This window comes from Camelina sativa, chromosome 5 (genome assembly GCF_000633955.1).
Source record: "Camelina sativa cultivar DH55 chromosome 5, Cs, whole genome shotgun sequence".
Lineage (NCBI taxonomy): Eukaryota > Viridiplantae > Streptophyta > Magnoliopsida > Brassicales > Brassicaceae > Camelina > Camelina sativa.
This window is the reverse complement of record NC_025689.1, coordinates 13,651,846-13,668,694: the sequence shown is the minus strand read 5'-3', so window position 1 is coordinate 13,668,694 and position 16,849 is coordinate 13,651,846. Positions and strand designations below refer to the sequence as shown.

At 32.6% G+C, this 16,849-nt stretch overlaps 4 protein-coding genes and 1 pseudogene across 4 annotated transcripts; 3 read left to right on the top strand and 2 right to left on the bottom strand.

Annotated features, from left to right (window-relative positions):
* Positions 1,904-3,384, top strand: LOC104786818 (respiratory burst oxidase homolog protein C-like). The gene is made up of 5 exons (XM_010512273.1): positions 1,904-2,362; positions 2,557-2,714; positions 2,794-2,842; positions 2,923-3,036; positions 3,122-3,384. Exons 2-5 carry the CDS (start codon positions 2,698-2,700, stop codon positions 3,251-3,253), a joined length of 312 nt encoding a protein of 103 aa, XP_010510575.1. The 5' UTR covers positions 1,904-2,362; positions 2,557-2,697; the 3' UTR covers positions 3,254-3,384.
* Positions 3,396-4,550, bottom strand: LOC109132850 (50S ribosomal protein L16, chloroplastic-like). Its single transcript, XM_019245285.1, has 2 exons — positions 4,386-4,550; positions 3,396-4,011 (listed from the first exon to the last, which is right to left on the bottom strand). Exons 1-2 carry the CDS (start codon positions 4,548-4,550, stop codon positions 3,424-3,426), a joined length of 753 nt encoding a protein of 250 aa, XP_019100830.1. The 3' UTR covers positions 3,396-3,423.
* Positions 4,999-7,748, bottom strand: LOC104786817 (U-box domain-containing protein 12). Its single transcript, XM_010512272.2, has 4 exons — positions 7,270-7,748; positions 6,977-7,093; positions 6,439-6,882; positions 4,999-6,347 (listed from the first exon to the last, which is right to left on the bottom strand). The coding sequence occupies exons 1-4, from the start codon at positions 7,546-7,548 to the stop codon at positions 5,223-5,225; spliced, it is 1,965 nt and encodes a 654-aa protein (XP_010510574.1). The 5' UTR covers positions 7,549-7,748; the 3' UTR covers positions 4,999-5,222.
* LOC104786816 (defensin-like protein 222) lies at positions 11,222-11,709 on the top strand. The gene is made up of 2 exons (XM_010512271.2): positions 11,222-11,329; positions 11,431-11,709. The coding sequence occupies exons 1-2, from the start codon at positions 11,281-11,283 to the stop codon at positions 11,682-11,684; spliced, it is 303 nt and encodes a 100-aa protein (XP_010510573.1). The 5' UTR covers positions 11,222-11,280; the 3' UTR covers positions 11,685-11,709.
* Positions 15,558-16,500, top strand: LOC109132849 (annotated as a pseudogene).

Below are 16,849 nucleotides of genomic sequence, written 5' to 3'. Positions count from 1 at the left end.
TATATATATATATATATATATATATTCTAGAATAAAAGTTAAAGGCTAAGTTCAACTTAGCTTTATTTTTAATGGAAAATGATTGTTATTTGTACATTTTGTTATTTACATATGAAGATCTAATTAATTTTTGTGTATAATATAAAATAGATAAATATCTGTTAAAATTAATAACTAAGGCAATTAATAACTAAATTAATAATGGATATTTATCTATTTTTTAACTAACAAACGTTATAAAATAATTTTTTGGTTACAACAATTTTCTGATAAATATTTACTTTTGTGTTGTTTGTTTTTTTTAATTAGTTTATAAGTATTATTTTCTGCTATTTATTTGGATAACTATTTTTTGGTTTAGAACAAATTAATAATAAGATTCTGTTATTATATTTTGTAATTAAATACAGTAGCATTTTGTGTAATATACCACATAGAGTAGGGTTAATTGTTTAAAGAATTGCTTAAATAATATAATAGAGATAACTGTATATATATTTTAATTATTTATATTATAAACTCTATGTATCAAACTAACTACATGTGTTTCAAAATTCGGAAAAGTAAAAAAAATTATCTATGTACATTGCAATTACTTTGTTTAACCTTGACTTTTCTATATTTTAAAGTATTTTGACATTATTTTAAAAATCATATATAATAAATCAGATATTTGGTGACTATCTAAATTTTAGCGGATATCCAGTCATTTTTTGAATGAATACAAACGAAGCAAAACGGATCACAAATAACACAAAAAATTAGGACAACTTTGCATCCAAACCTTTTTTTTTTTTTTGCACCGATGATATGAGAAATTATTTTTATTGATCTAATTATAAATTATCTTTTACATATAGATAGAAAAGAAATTGTATCCTGAAAAGAAAACTCTAGAAACTCTCTATACTTGCATTTCTTCCATCTCGCTAGTCTTCACTCTTCATCATGCATTACCACCACATAAACCATGTTAAATTTCACCACACACACATTCATAATACATAGAGCCTTTTTTTTTTTGGTGCAAACCATAATACATAAGCCTTAATTAGATACATTGCATAAAATGATAAAATTATATATATATATATATATAGAGAGAGAGAGAGAGAGAGAGAGAGGTAGAGAGAGAGTTACCTCGAATATGAACTAGAGGTTATAGGTGGAATATGTCTGCATATATGATCCACACAGTTTCTGTAGCAATGCGGATCGCTAACACTGCTGTAACAGACTAAGTAACATTGCCTTTCACATGGATCTCTTCTTGCTTCTCCTCCAAAGGCAGCAATCACCACCAAAATCAAAACCATCAAAACACTCCACTTGTTCTCCATATCTCTCTTTTTAATCAATTTATTTTGCTTCAAAAGTTATATGTATATATTTCATTTCATGAAAGCTTTATTCTCTATATATAAAGATGAAATGACTAAATCTTGGTCTAGAATCTGTTAAATTTCATTTGATTAATTACTCTGATGATGACCCTTATTTATGGAAAGCCTTCTCTTTGTGAAGTATTCAATCTTTTATATTTAGCAAAAAAAAAGTATTCAAACTTTTACTTGGACTCTACAACAATGCATACATTATGAAAATAACTTTGACTGATTTTGTATAAAGTGAAAGAAATTAAATTATTCAACGAAAGAGAAACAAGTCAAATGAAATACCTAATTACCAAACAAGATAAATAGATATAGACTATATATTTTTTGTTAAATAATTTTGTTGGCAATTTTTTCTTTTTGCTATTATGACGTTTCATATTTGTGTATTTTCAATGTTAGACTTCGATCTCTATTCTCTTGTCTCAAAAACTTAATCGTTGACTTGTAATGTAAGAAATAAGTTGATAGATGTTATAATTTTTCGTCAAAAGAGAACTAAATTTTTGCAGGTTGTGTTCTTTCAATGGACAGACCAGTGAGCTTTGACGTGACGGACTATGACCCCGACGAGAACGAGTGGGGGAGCATCAGCGATACAATACCCTATAGCGGTCAGATGAGCGGACCGTCCTCACCGAACTACAAAACTCCATCCATAAATAACTCTGAAGACGCAAAGGAGCACATGATCACGGCCGGCGTAAACCTTCATGAAGACATGTTGGAGGAACAACGGACGCGGATCGCCTCTGTTTGTGATGAGTTAAAGCGTTTAAAATCGTTAACCACAATGAGGAATCCAACAGGATACCGGTCAAAGTCAACGGCTGCTGAGTCCTTGAAAGGTCTAAAAATGTTCATCGGGGCGACTGAAGGTGATTGGACCACCGTGGAGAGGCGGTTCCATACAATGACGACGGATACCAGTGGCCTACTGACCCGTTCAAAATTTGGTGAATGCATAGGTAAGTTTATTGTAGATTCTACCATAAAATGCATAGGTAAAATATACGCATGTTGTTTTGTTCATTGTCAATTAGTTTTGAGTTGGAAAATCGTGATTTATTTCATTTATTGTTGGTCACTTGGTTGTTTTGTATTTAGTGATTTTTTAAATGTTTTGTATCAAAATGAAACATTTTCAAATCTAACAATTCAGGAATAAACTCTAAGGAACTCGCCTTGGAATTGTTTTGACGCATTGGCTAGGCGAAGATGCGTACGAGAGGATGTGATTGATAAATGTGAACTATATGAGTGTTGGGGTCAAATAAACGATCAAAACTTCGATTCCAGAGTTATGATGATTCTTGACATGTAAGCTTTTCGGTTATTTCGATTTTGTATCTTCTTGGAATGAATGTAAAGTTGAAACAAAATAGCTAATGATTTGCAGTGCTGATAAAGATGGAGATGGTAGATTAACACAAGACGAAGTTAGACAAGTAAGAAGATGGTTTTACAGAGTAATCATCTTATGAATGGTTTTGACTTTTGATCAATCTTAATTTTTTTGTCTTCACAGTTTATTAGTCTTATTGCGTCTGCTAACAACATGTCCACCATTGAGAACAAAGCTGATGAATATGCAACACAGATTATGGAAGAGTTTGATCCAGATGAATTTGGATACATCACGGTAAAGTTTTTTTTGTGTACGTACGCTCCAATTTGCATCATAGTATCTCTAAGAACTTGTAACTTTTGTAATGATTTTGAAACAGTTGGAAGGTTTTAAGATGCTGCTTGAGGAACTAGAAACACAGTGTGTAACAACAAGTACCGATGAAACAGAGAAGTCTACGATGCTTAACCGGAACACAATAAAGAAATGGTACAACTTACTGAAGAAATAACCATCTACGGAGACGAAATAGTGAAAAACAAAAAGATTACAAACATCATTTGTAGATGAGTGTTTTGAGATTGTGAATGTAAAAGTGAACCTGGATTACAGTAACAATAACATCACACCAATATGAGCATAGCTGCAAATTACTATAGGACTATAGCTCCTCCTATAGACTTATTTAGAAGTAATGAAGTGGGTTTTAAGAGGCAACTTCGTCGCTGCTATTTTAATAGCTTTTCTGGCTATTAACTCGGATACACCACCCATTTCGTAAATGACTTTACCTGGTTTAACCACAGCTACCCAAAACGCTGGGGCTCCTTTCCCACGACCCATACGCATTTCAGTTGGTCTTGCCGTAACTGATTTGTCTGCAAATATACGTACTAGGACTTCTTGACCGCGTTGTATGTGTTGTATCATTGCTCGTCGCCCAGATTCTATTTGTCTAGATGTGATCCAACCGGGTTCAAGTGTTTGAAGAGCATAGCTGCCAGAAAGATTCTCACAGGGAGCTATTCCTCTACTAAATCTTCCTCGATGGTGTTTCTGAAACTTTGATCTTTTCGGGGTATTGCTGACCGAAGTCTTTGTTTTTTTCGGGGTATTGCTGACCGAACTCTTCGGTTTTTTCGGGGTATCGCTGACCGGACTCTTTGTACTTTTCGGGTTATTATCGCTGACCGAACTCTTGTGGATCTCTCTGACACGATTCACTGTTGCCGGAATTGTGAACTTGGAGTGCCATGTTCCAAGAATTACCTAACCAAAACGTGAATGTTAAAACACAGGCACACAAAGCTTCAACTTCTATTTCTTGAAAACGTTATAAAGTGCTTTGTTACTTGTTACGCTTCTAAGTTGTTAAAAGCATCTTCAAGAGTACTCTGCACATTCATTGTCACGCTTATGAACATTTAAAAATGTCTTCCGAGAGTACTGTAACCTTTAAACTAACCATTGCACATTTAGCTATCTTTGATTGCGAGTTTGTTAAACAGTAATCCGACTAATCAAATAGCTAATTAATGAATCAGACAAATCAGAGAACTAAATAGGTAATGGAATCAGACAAAAAAAAGCCACATTTCAAACAGTAAATTTAATCCGACAAATGAATCGAACAACCAACCCACCTTCTTGGGATTGATGTTGTCAAAAGTGACGGGAAGAGAGGAAGTGGCAACAGAAAGAGGAACAGGAACAGGGTGAGAGAGAGATGGAACAAGAGTGAGAAAGCGTCGGCTAATTATCTGATGACGAGTTTGTTCCAGGACGCGGCCGAACAAGAATCTCTGCATCTTTGAGGCGATCAGATCTGTGTAAGACTAGGACGTGCTGCTCAAGCCGAAGAGATGAAGGCGTCCTTCTAAAGCCAGTGACTGCACAGGTTTTTTTTGCATTTATTATTTGTTTGCTTACCACGGCAAAATAAAGATAACCAAAATTAAATTGACATATCCAGGCCTGAACTTGGACAGAAGGCCCAACAAGTAAGGGATAATTATCAAGAAAATGATATAACTAGGCTGCACCAAATTGCTTCATGTCCTTATAAGGAAAAAAAAATATTTGTAGTGATTTTGAAACAGTTGGAATGCTTAAGGAAGTGGGAACACATCAACACAGTGTGTAACAAATACTGGGGAAACAGAGAAGCCAACAATGCTTAACCGTGGAACCCATTAAAGAAGAGATGGCGCAAGGTTATTGAACAAATCTCATCTTCCTCAGATGAAGAAAAAAGCATTGACGAAAAAGAGATTATGAAACAAGATTACGATTTACAAACACCAATTTTAACTTTTATTGTAAGATCCCAGCAAATGCTAACTTGAGATTTAAAAAAAAAAAAAAAAAAGGTGATTTACAGGTTTCAAAATCTTGGTTCTTTTTGTGTGAGTTTGGTTAAGAAAACAAAACAAAAATGTGCGCTACCTGTGTATGTAAAAACAAACCTTAAAACGCTAAACTCAGATTAGAGAGATTTGATCTTCGACACCTAAACCAGACTGTTTCTGCTGGTCGTTAAAACGGCTAAAGCGGTTAAGTAACTGTGCCGCTTTGCGTTTTTCTCTGTCAGTACCATTCTCAGCCATTTCTATTAAAAGACTCATAATCCCTAATTTCTGAGCTTCAATCAAATGCTGCTGATCCCATGAACACAAGTGCACTAATACCGCAGCTGCGTTCTCTTTGTTCCGTGGTGACCCGCTCCTTATAAAATCTACCATAACATGAACCGCATCAGCGGCTCCAGCTACCATTTTCCCATCCGGGTGACTCGATATTATGGCTAATATAGCAAGTGCTTCATCAACCATTCCGCTTGTGGTCTCTGTTAGCAAACGCATTATCACGGGAACTAAACCGGCTCTCACAGCTTTTCCTTTGTTCCCTTGAAATATGCAGAGATTGAACAGAGCAGTCGCCGCATCTTTTTTGCCTCTTCGTGATCCTTCGCTCAGCAAGGTCACAAGAGGTGGGATCGCTCCTGCGGTGCCTATTGCCACTTTGTTCTCGTCTATAACCGAAAGGCTGAAAAGTGTGGCTGCTGCGTTTTCTCTAGCTTCCATGCTTCCTTTCTGGAGCACATGAACAATACCTGGAATCGCTCCACATGAATAAACAATTCTCTCTTTGTTCTCTTGGCATATCGAGAGGTTAAGAATCGATGTCACAGCGTGTTCTTGAATCCGGGAGTCACTGGATACCGTGAGGAGATTCACCAGAAGAGGGATCGCGCCTGATGCAGCAATGGCGACTCGATTATGGTTGTTCTGTTTCGCTAGAAGACGGATTTCTCCAGCAGCGGATCTTTGGTCTTCAGGGTGTTGCGATGTGAGCTTAGTTAGGAGTTCTTCAATCTTGTTATGTTCATCATCAGAGGTTGAGGAGGAAGATGAGGCTTTACTACTCGGTTGAGAATTGTTGGGACGCTTTGGAGGTTCGATGCCATTGGATTCACACCATTGAGCTATAAGGCTTCTTAAAGCATAGTTTGGTGTGACGGTATCACTTGTCAGCGTTTCTTGCGTCTTTGGACACGTCAAATGCCCTCCTTCAAGCCACTTCTTAATGCACTCACGTTCATACGTCTACAGAGGATTCAGAAGACACCAGTCAATAAAACCGGAAACAAATTAAAGAGTCACACATAAATGGAATAATGCTTGTACAATATAATACCTGCCCTGAAGAAACAATAACTGGATCATTCATCAATTCTAGAGAAATCGGACAACGGAAATCTTCAGGCGGTATCGGCAAATTTAGATCACCATCTTGTGCCTTCGGAAGCGGTGATTTCAGTCTCATGGGAGCATCATCCAAGTTAGGATTATCGGTTTGCACAAAGTCCTTAATTCTCTTGAGAACCATCGACATCTTCTCAAAGCTATCACCTGGATCTCCACCACTCGAACTGACCATATCAAGTAAAGCCAATGACTCTTGCGTAAGGTCAGTTATAGTCATCAACTGAAGCTTCAACGCCACTCTCCTGAGCATATCAAAATCTGTTACACTGCCTGTATCATTATAAAGAGACATAACATCCCTATATAACTCATCATCATACGCATCCCCGCCTCTTCCTATTTCTCTTCTTAACTGAATTAAAACAAGCTCAACCTACACACAACAAGAAATGAATTCGAAAGCTAAAGTTTCAAGAAAATGTAAAAAAGACCCAAATCAGAGCAGAGACTACTATATATCTCGATACCTGTTCTTTAAGCTCATCTGAAATTTCGAGATTCTCATATGGGATTCCACTTAAAGCTTGTTCCAATAGAGCCGTCACTTTCTGAAACTTAACCATCACTTGGTCTCTCTCCAACACCTAAACGAATCAGATTCAAACACAACACACAGATTCCAAAATCAATTTCAATTTCAAATCCAACAACACACACACAAGTGTTCGTCTCTCTCTATTGCATCACTATCAGATCTAATTCTCAAAAATTGAAAATCGGTATTGAAATTGAAATTGAAATTGAAAATATACTCACACACCAGGTAAATTTTGCTAACTTGGCCAACGAAAGCAACCAAATCCTTAGCAGGAACAAGCGAGTCCTTAAGAGAAAACAAAGCCGTAACCACTTGGTCAGGGATCGTTGATTCTTTACAGTTGTCTCTGATCTCTTCTAGCATAGGAAGAAGAAGCTTCAATCGACGGGAGAGATTGCTACAGTGTTTCTTCATCGGTGCACGGTGATCTGAAATCGAAGCGATTTCGTTTACTGAATCGATTAAGGTTTGGGCTAACTTGTGTTTCTCTGATTTCGCCATTTGAGAGGGGGGGATGGTGTAAACGAGGAAACACGCAGAGGAAAAAAAAAAAGCTTAATCTAGGAATGGTCACGAGGTTTGACTCAACTCAAGCATGAAAGCTGTAACTGAGAAGACGAAGACGACGAAGTCACCTCCATGGTGGACTCGTGACTCTTAAAAACGGAGAGGTAATTTCGGGTCGGACTTGGGTTTTATTTTCTTAACCCCAAAAAAAAAAAAAAAAGTCAAATGGTCAACAAAATAAATACCTAAAGAACAAATATATGCAAAATTGGAGACATAACATAAACAGAAATAAATATCCCACAAAAAAAAAAAAAAAAAAAAAAAAAAAACAAAACAAAATTAAGTCAAAAGTCAACCGTTTTTTTTGGTACCTTTTGAAAAATAATTAGGTTCCTTTATGTTTACCTCCTCTTTTCCAACCAATCAGAAATTTCAATATTATTTTATTAAAAAAATAAATCAAATTAAATTAAAAAGAAAAATAAATAAGTAAATAATTTTGTATATTTTTAATTAAGAAAAGTTAAATATTGGCTTGGTTTAGATTTTTAAAATTAGATTAAAATTATTTATTGGTTTAAGTTTACAAATGAGGTGATTAGAGTTTAGATTTTACAATTAAAACGATTATATATCGGTTTGGCTTTACAAATGAAATGGTTAAAGTTTAGATTTTACAATTAAAACGAAATTATATGTCAGTTTTGGGTTTACAAATAAGGTGGTTAGTGTTTAGATTTTATAATTTGAACAAAATTCTATGTCAGTTTGGTTTTACAAATAAGATGGTTAGGGTTTAGATTTTACAATTAGAATAAAATTATATGTCGGTTTGGGTTTACAAATGAGATGGTTAGGATTTATATTTTACAATTAGAATGAAATTATATGTCGGTTGGGTTTACAAATGAAATGGTTAGAGTTTAGATTTTACAATTAGAATGAAATTATATATCGGTTTGAGTTTATAAAAAAGCGATTTAAGTTTTTAATTTTATAATAATATATACAGATTTTATTTATTTATTTTATAAGGGGTGAATGAAGAAGTTCATCCTAGGAGTGAATGAACCGAAATATTGTTTAACACTATTGAAATTTGTTTTAAACAAATCATCTTCATATGTAAACTAGAGTATTATTCACAATAAAATGGAAAAAAAAAATATTAAAAAAAAAAAAAACTAACCTAAGTAATTTGTCGGGTAGGTGATATAAGTTAGATTTACAAAGTATACATAGTTTATTTTATTTTTCTTTTTATCTCGACCATGTTTGAACTTGTAACTAAACACATCTCATAAAAATAAAAACCTCTCTCACATTTTTTTTCCTTTTTCTTAATCAAAAGCTTCATCACCAAATTCACCACTACCAATACACATCTATTTCACCGGATCCATCAGCGCCACTTTTGTAAGGATCATTGCTTCCTCTATATCTACCATCGTCGCTAGATCTTATGTTTTCGTAGTGACTCAAATTCTAAACAAACATAAATAAAAACCTTATATAGTGACTAATCAGTGACAATCTACTCTCTCATTGACATGTGCATATGTAGCACTATTATTTCATGTAACAAGTTATTCTTTCATATGTAACACTATATTTTTTTAACACCCTACATTTTCTGAAATATCATGCTTTATTTCATTCGACAAATTAAATTATCTGAAAATACTATATTTTATATTTTTTCTTCGAGATGTGGCGTTATTTTTATTTGATACATGTAATTTTTAAAATTACCATGATTTTTTTTTTGCTATTTTCTTCTCAACCGCATAAAATTTTTGTCTCTTGAAACAACCCACTCCGTTTTTTTTCTTAACATAACATTTAACTAGTGAGCCCATATTCACTGACAACCTAGTAACATTCAACAACAACATATAACATAACCAAAACACCAATCTAATAAATAACTAAACAACAAAAGTCTAACAATTCCAAATCCAACAATGTCAAGAAGCAAACAACCAACATCCTAACAATGTTCTATGACCAACCTAACATAAGCCAGACTACAAACAATCGAGCCACTAGAACATCCTCCTCTTCATCGCTCTGATTCTACAATCACACTTTGCCTTTACCTACTCCACAACACAATAGAAAGGCGTAAGTATTATCAGAAATACTTAGTGAGACAATCTTCTTCACCATCACCTTTACTGTAACCATCTCCCTCACGATGACCACCACCATAGCATCAATCTCAGCAAGCACTACATCAACTAATTCATTAACCATCGTAGCAAATCCATCACTGTCACCTCCGTAACAACCACATCCTCCCCTATATCCATCATCTTCGTTGTTGCGATAAGCACCTCAACTGTTATATTTCATTTCTTTTTCTCGCCAAATTTTACACAGAATTGTGTTATCAACTATTACCTTACATCTCGTTTTCCCTAACATAATCATTCTTTTGTAATTACCATAACTTAAAAAGATAGTTTGGTATATATCTTATCCTTACCCCATCTTAGAAAGAGTCAATTTGCAAAGAAAATTGATCATTCAGTAGTATTTTCCATTAAACTATAAATCAAATTTTGTCGACCTAAAAGACATTACAAAATAAGAACATGTGGATTATATTTTGATTCATTATTAAAGACTTTAAGTAATAAAATATATTTTATTAATGAATTGAAACGTACATTTCAATATATTAAGACAATTTCACTTTGCTACTAGCTATTTTAAAATAATCAAATTTAACATAATAACCATTAATTTGCAAATACGACAAACAAAAAATATATCTGTAATGTGCTAACTAATCTTTTATAAAATAATTGTATATTATATTCATTTAACGATATATAAAATTGGAACATTTAAAAGTAAAATATCGCTAATGTGCATGGTTTCTTTTTGATAAGTTTCTTTACTTTTAATTAAGTGTAACTAGGTAATAACCCACACTCTATGCAGAATAATAATTATTAAATAATTTTACTGTAATTTATATTTAAAAATCTATTATACTTATCGATACAATTATTATTTGGAATTTAAAATTTGTTTGTGTAGTATATATTTTTAGTTTTATTTGAATATGCAAAATTTTTGTATAATTACTAAGATTCAACTCGTATGAATTATTATAATATTAATTTTATATTATAGTACCATATGAACCAAAAGTTCTTAAAATTTCATTTTAAAGATTTTATGAAAATGTGATTAAGGGAGACAATTAATTTATAAATATAATATAAGAATTGAATTTTGGGTGTTATTGACTTTTAGAAAAAATACAATGGTATGTAGATGTAAATATTATTAAAAATTGAAGGCAAATTAAGAAATAGTGTTTCAAGCTCTAACAAGTCAACTTTATTAAGAGAATGCTTCTTTATTAATATATATATATATAATATATATATATATATAGGAGATTTGATACAAAATGAGTAAAGTTGTAAGCCATAAGCTATTTATATCAAAAAGAGGAGATAATTAATATTTGTAATAAATCACTTCTATGTGTAAGTTCAAACGAAACTAACATTTTAAATTGAATAGTCAGTTTTACCTTCATTTAATTTATAACAAAACATTGATTAACTCATATGTAACATAAGTAAAATCATATATAAATATACCATTATCTACTTTTAAGAACCACATAACAAAAATTCAAACCATTGGCAAAAGAAATTTAATTCTTTTTTCTTGAAATATTATCAAATTCGCTAAAATAGAATGAAGACAATTGTCAGTTTCTTAACTCTTCTAGTTCTTGTTTTATCATGTAAGTTTAATCTTTGTTAGTGACGATACTATGTATATTTTGTTTTAATTTTCTTGAAATTCTAATTTTATAAAATAATATATATATTGGGAATAATATAGGTGCGTCAATTATCAAGGCAAAATCTTATTTGGAAGAGAACGCTCATTCTTTCTATTCAGCAAAAAGCCCCCAAATTAACTTTAAAATAGATGAATTTCCACCTGATGAACATCTTGGAGTTTCGGCTTCTAAAAGTTTAACTGGTTTCTGTCAAGAATGTGTATATCATTGTTTGAGAAGAAAACGGGTTATTGGTGAATGTCAACGTTTTGTTTGTCATTGCTCTAGACAAGAAATTGGTGTTGGATTGTAAGTTTTTTTTCTTACAAATATTTATATATAAAATAAAGCAAAAGTAATTATTTTGGTTAAAGTTAACTCTTCTTACTAATTTTATACTATATATCATTTAATAAACCAAAATATATATCGTTTTTTATAAGTATGAATGAATATATATAATTAACTAAAATGTTAAAAAATTTATAAAAAATTGTTGATGGTATTTCAGTTTTGCTAGGTAAACAGTTGTATTAAACTTTTTGACATATAGCTTTATTTCATTTGATACATCAAAATAAATAAAATGTAATATAATTACATATTTTCATCAATGTATTTACATTAATTTATTTAAACAATTAATGAGATCATATGTTATTTTAAAATGACCATTCCATTTTACGGCAAATGGTAAAAGAATTTGGGGTCATATTTTCAGTGTATTTATTTGTTTTTTTTCTTATCATTTGCAATTTACCTGAAACAAATTGTTCTACTATTTTCAGTGTATATTGTTTTTCTTATCTATTATACTTATCGATAAAAATATTATTTGGAATTTAAAATCTGAACGTGTAGTATATATGTTTTAGTTTTATTTGAATATGTAAATTTTTTGTATAGTAGTTAAGATTCAACCGGTATGAATTATTATAATATTAAATTTATTTGTAACACCATATGAACCAAAAGATTTTAAATTTTCATTTTTGTGATTTTATAAAAATGTAATTAAGGAATACAATTAAGTTAGAAAAATAATATAAGAATTCAATTTTGGGTGTTATTGACTTTTGAAAAAATACAATAGTATGTAAATGTAAAAATATTATTAAAAATTGAAGATAAATTAAGAAATAGTGTCTCGAATGATCGAACGATCATCAGTACAAATGTGTAATTTTAAAGACAAGTCCAGATCTAAGAAGATCCAATGAACTTGTGTGAGAAAACATCAGATGATCCAATGTGTTTCGTGTTGGACTTTTTTTTTTTCTTTGGTCTCAATCCTGACAAGACAAGCATAATTCTTTGGTCGAAGGATGATCAAAACAACAGCATATAAAGAGGATAAAAAGTTGGGATGATGTTTTCCCGACGTCGGAAGCAATATAAACATGCTTGAGTAAAGATAGGTTCCCACTCACGTCATTATATTTCTCTATCGTACGTCCTTTTTGTAATCTTTATATAAATCCCTAAGCTAGTAGTACCTATAATAATCCAACACTATTATATTTTACCAAAAACAATTCAGATTATCCCTTCAATACAAATCTCGTTATCACTTATCAACAACATTCATGGCCCAGGTATGACGAAAACTAAAATTTTATTTAACTTATGTTTTATGAACTATATTTTACTTAAGTCTTAATTACAAATATGTTTGAAACCTAAATTAGGAGAGATATCCAAAATGCAGTTAGGTATGTAGTACGTATCTACTATTTTGACAATGCATTTAGCAACTTAGTTTATGTGTATTTTAAAACAAAACACAAGGAGTAGTGACTGATGAACCTAGAAAAGACCAATAAAATTATAGAAATAATATACATTACCTACTTGGAAAATTAGCTGAAAGCAAAATACAACGTACTCAAGTTGCAAGATCACTTCAATGAGAGTGAAGCCGGATTCACACACGGAGCAGATGACAAAGCTAATGTTTGGTCCACAACTAAACTGTATGAGACTGATATTCCAGGTCTTTGGCCTTCTTCGTTTAGCGACAAGTATTGTTGCATCTATAGAGTGCCAAACCGGTTACGGAGAGTGAACCCCGAGGCTTACACTCTTCAAATGCTGCTGATCGGTCCCCTTCACCATTAATTTTAAGAAAACTGATGCCCTCAAGCTCTACAAAACCGATCCGAGGTACATATGTTAGTGTAGAAGAGACAAGAGACACACAATTTTTAACGAAGTTCAGCAAATGCCTACGTCCTCAAACTTTGTTGCAAATACTTTTTGAGCACAATTACAGTTAGTGCTCAATATTGGACTTACACAAACCTAAGATCTTGTCTTAGCTTGTTCTCAATCTATTTCTAACCCACTAAGAGATTCCTAAGATCAACAACAATGATCTACACCTAGGACTCTCACTTAGAAATAAAACCCTCACCCTTTTCTCCCCAAAGATGCCAAAAGGCTTACAATATTTTTTCCTCTCTTTTTCACGTTCTAGAGGGATAAGTTTCTAAGTCCTAGACTTCGTGCCTCTCACAGAGCTAACAACTTTCATAAAATCAAGAGGAAATATTCCATTTAACTTTATTCTTTGTTAAACGAATATTTTCTAATCCCATTAAATCTTCAAATTATCTTCAAGCTTCCTTTTTCTTTGTGCTTTACCTCCAAGTAATATCCCAAAACGTGCCTTAAGTATATCTTCATATCTTCAAAACCGAGACATACAGATAAAATCAACAGGCCTCTAATGCTTTTTTGTAGGACAGAGGCTTGCGCATACATAAGATGCATGTGCCGAGACAGAAGCTTGTGCAGACATATTTTGTACAGCTTCCTGAACTTCATCTTCAACTTGAGCTTGCCCAAATACACTAACAACATATACACCACAGCTAAAGTTTATTTTGAAGTTTCACGCACAAAGCAAACATCAGATATATACATATTTGTTTCCATATAGTAAGGCTAATTTGTTTTTTTTTTTTTTCTCCAAGATATTTAGACTATATAAACATGGAGCTTCACAAGAAGAAGTGATATGCTCAAATTTAACCCTGAGCTACTCTCTCAAATTAAGAGATCACTGTAATACTTAGGGGTCGAATTCCACAAGGACTCAAGTCTACACAATGGATTATAGAGTTTTATAATTATGCTAAATAGATTAAATTGAATTAAAATTAAAGCAATGCAAAATATTAAATAAAAATTGTTGTAATTTCAGAAAATCAAAAAGCTAGGTCTAGGGAATTTCTCAGGAAATTATGAAATATTAAATCAATCAATTAATTAGGATTCAAGCAATTAAGAACATATCTAGAACTCTAAACACTTTTGTAAATTAAATCAGTTCTCACTGCAGATAATATCTAAATTTAAAACCAGAAAATCCAAATCTCTTTGCAAAATTCTAGGTAATAAATCAGCTTTAAAAACAAGTTTAGATTGTTCACAAAATTATTAAATCAAATCTCTTTGCAAGAAATAATTTTGCTCATCAAAAGGTTTTATCAGGAAAATCAATTATATTCTCATATCAATTTATTTTCCTAAAGTATTAATTCTAGGTGATCAATCAAGAATTAATATGAAGAACAACCTATGATGAAGATCTAGAAAGATATAGAATCCTAAATAAACAGATCTAATAAATCATAAAATCCCTGTGAAAAACCCTGAACCTAACAAGCAAACTACTCAGACATGTTTAATGAAGAACAAAACATCTTTCTGAATAACATGCAAATAGAGATTAAAAGAGTAAAAGGAAGTTCAAGAATTCTTCTCTACAAAGCAGATCTGATCTCTCTCTCTCCAAAAGCTCTCAAAAATCTCTCAGGGTTGCAGGAAAAATAAAACTTAATAGAATAAAACTTAAGGGTTTGGAAAACCTAAAAACTATATATATATATATATATATATATATATATGTCCTAAAACACGTCAGGGACTTATGTTGCAATTATGGAAGACTTTGGGGCAGAATTGTAAAACTTCCAATTTTGTGATTCTTCATCGCCTGAAGAGGGTGTCGATCGATGCTCCAAATCTTGGTGTCGATCGATGCCCATGCTTTGATCCGATTCCAACTTCTCTTCCTTGATGAATTGCTCCAAAATATCTCTATTTGCTCCATTTCGCTCCTTTCATGCCAAAAACCTATAAAGACTCAAAAACAATCTAGAAACAAATGAAAAGACACTAAAAGACTCCTTATATCAAGAAGTACCTTAATAGTACTGCAAATACATTTGGGGATGAAACTATTGAAAGGTTCAGGAAAATCATAGTAAGAGATGAGAAATAGATAAGAGAAAGCTACTCCGAATCAACGGAGTGGATCAAATCATCGGAGTTTGTGGAAATAATGCTCCTCGACTCAATTTTCATACTAAAGCTCTTCATTGGGATGAGAAACAGTCAAAACACGAAAAATATATTCTTTTCGCGAAGCCTTCTCTCTTACCCACTATTTTTGAAGACCTAATCTTGCTTGAGAACCAACTTCCTTAATTATCCCTTTTAGAGAGTCTCTTTGAACCCTTTATCTTAACTACTAAAACTGAGGTAACGTTTTGTGATCTTACCCTTCTAGTATTTAACTTTATAGAGAAAATCAGAAGGGATGTTACGTTCCGACATTTTACAGATTTGTTTCGGCGTGTCCGCGTGGAAACACTTGATCATTTCGATGAAGAAAAAGATAGTAGTAATTTTTTTGGAGAGGCTCCAAAAAGCATAAAGAGGCTGCCCAGCGCAGACAAACTAGACAGTGCAGGGGTGGATTTTGTGAATATGTATGAGGGAAGTGATGTACCATTGGTGATTAAATTCGAACGTGGAATCTTGTTTTTGCCTTGTTTCATAGCAGATGACTACACCGAGAGGGTTATGAGGAATTTAATTGCACTTGATCAATGTCATTACCCTCTCACTGCTTATGTTTGTAACTACATTGCCTTCTTGGATCTCCTCATCGACAGTGAGGACTATGTTGACTTGCTAGTCAAGAAAGGTTAGAACAAAAGTTTACAAGGATCAAATTTTAGTAAGTATATGCAGTTACATTTCTTTTCTTTTCTTTCTTTCAATTAACACATTTTTACATTTTACGTAAAAAGAAGTTGTAAAGAACTGGTTAGGACATAAAAAATGGTGGCAGAAATGGTGAACAAACTGTGTTTAGGGATCGTGGATTTTGGATCTCACTACTACTTTTTAGCCGAATCCCTCGACAAACACTACGACAATCGTTTCATCATATCAATTGTCGCCACTCAGTGAATTTTGGACCGGAACTGCCACCGTTGCCTCTGTTGTTGTCGTCGTATTGACATTTATTGGAACAGTGGCTTCCGTTCTCCAAGTGACACAGAACGACAATAAGTCTTTGCCGTCTCCGGCTCCGCCCCGAGCACTGTAAATAATATAGTGTTCTTGTTATATATATACACGAAACTATACTATATTGAGTAAATGGTGAGAGATATTGCTCTA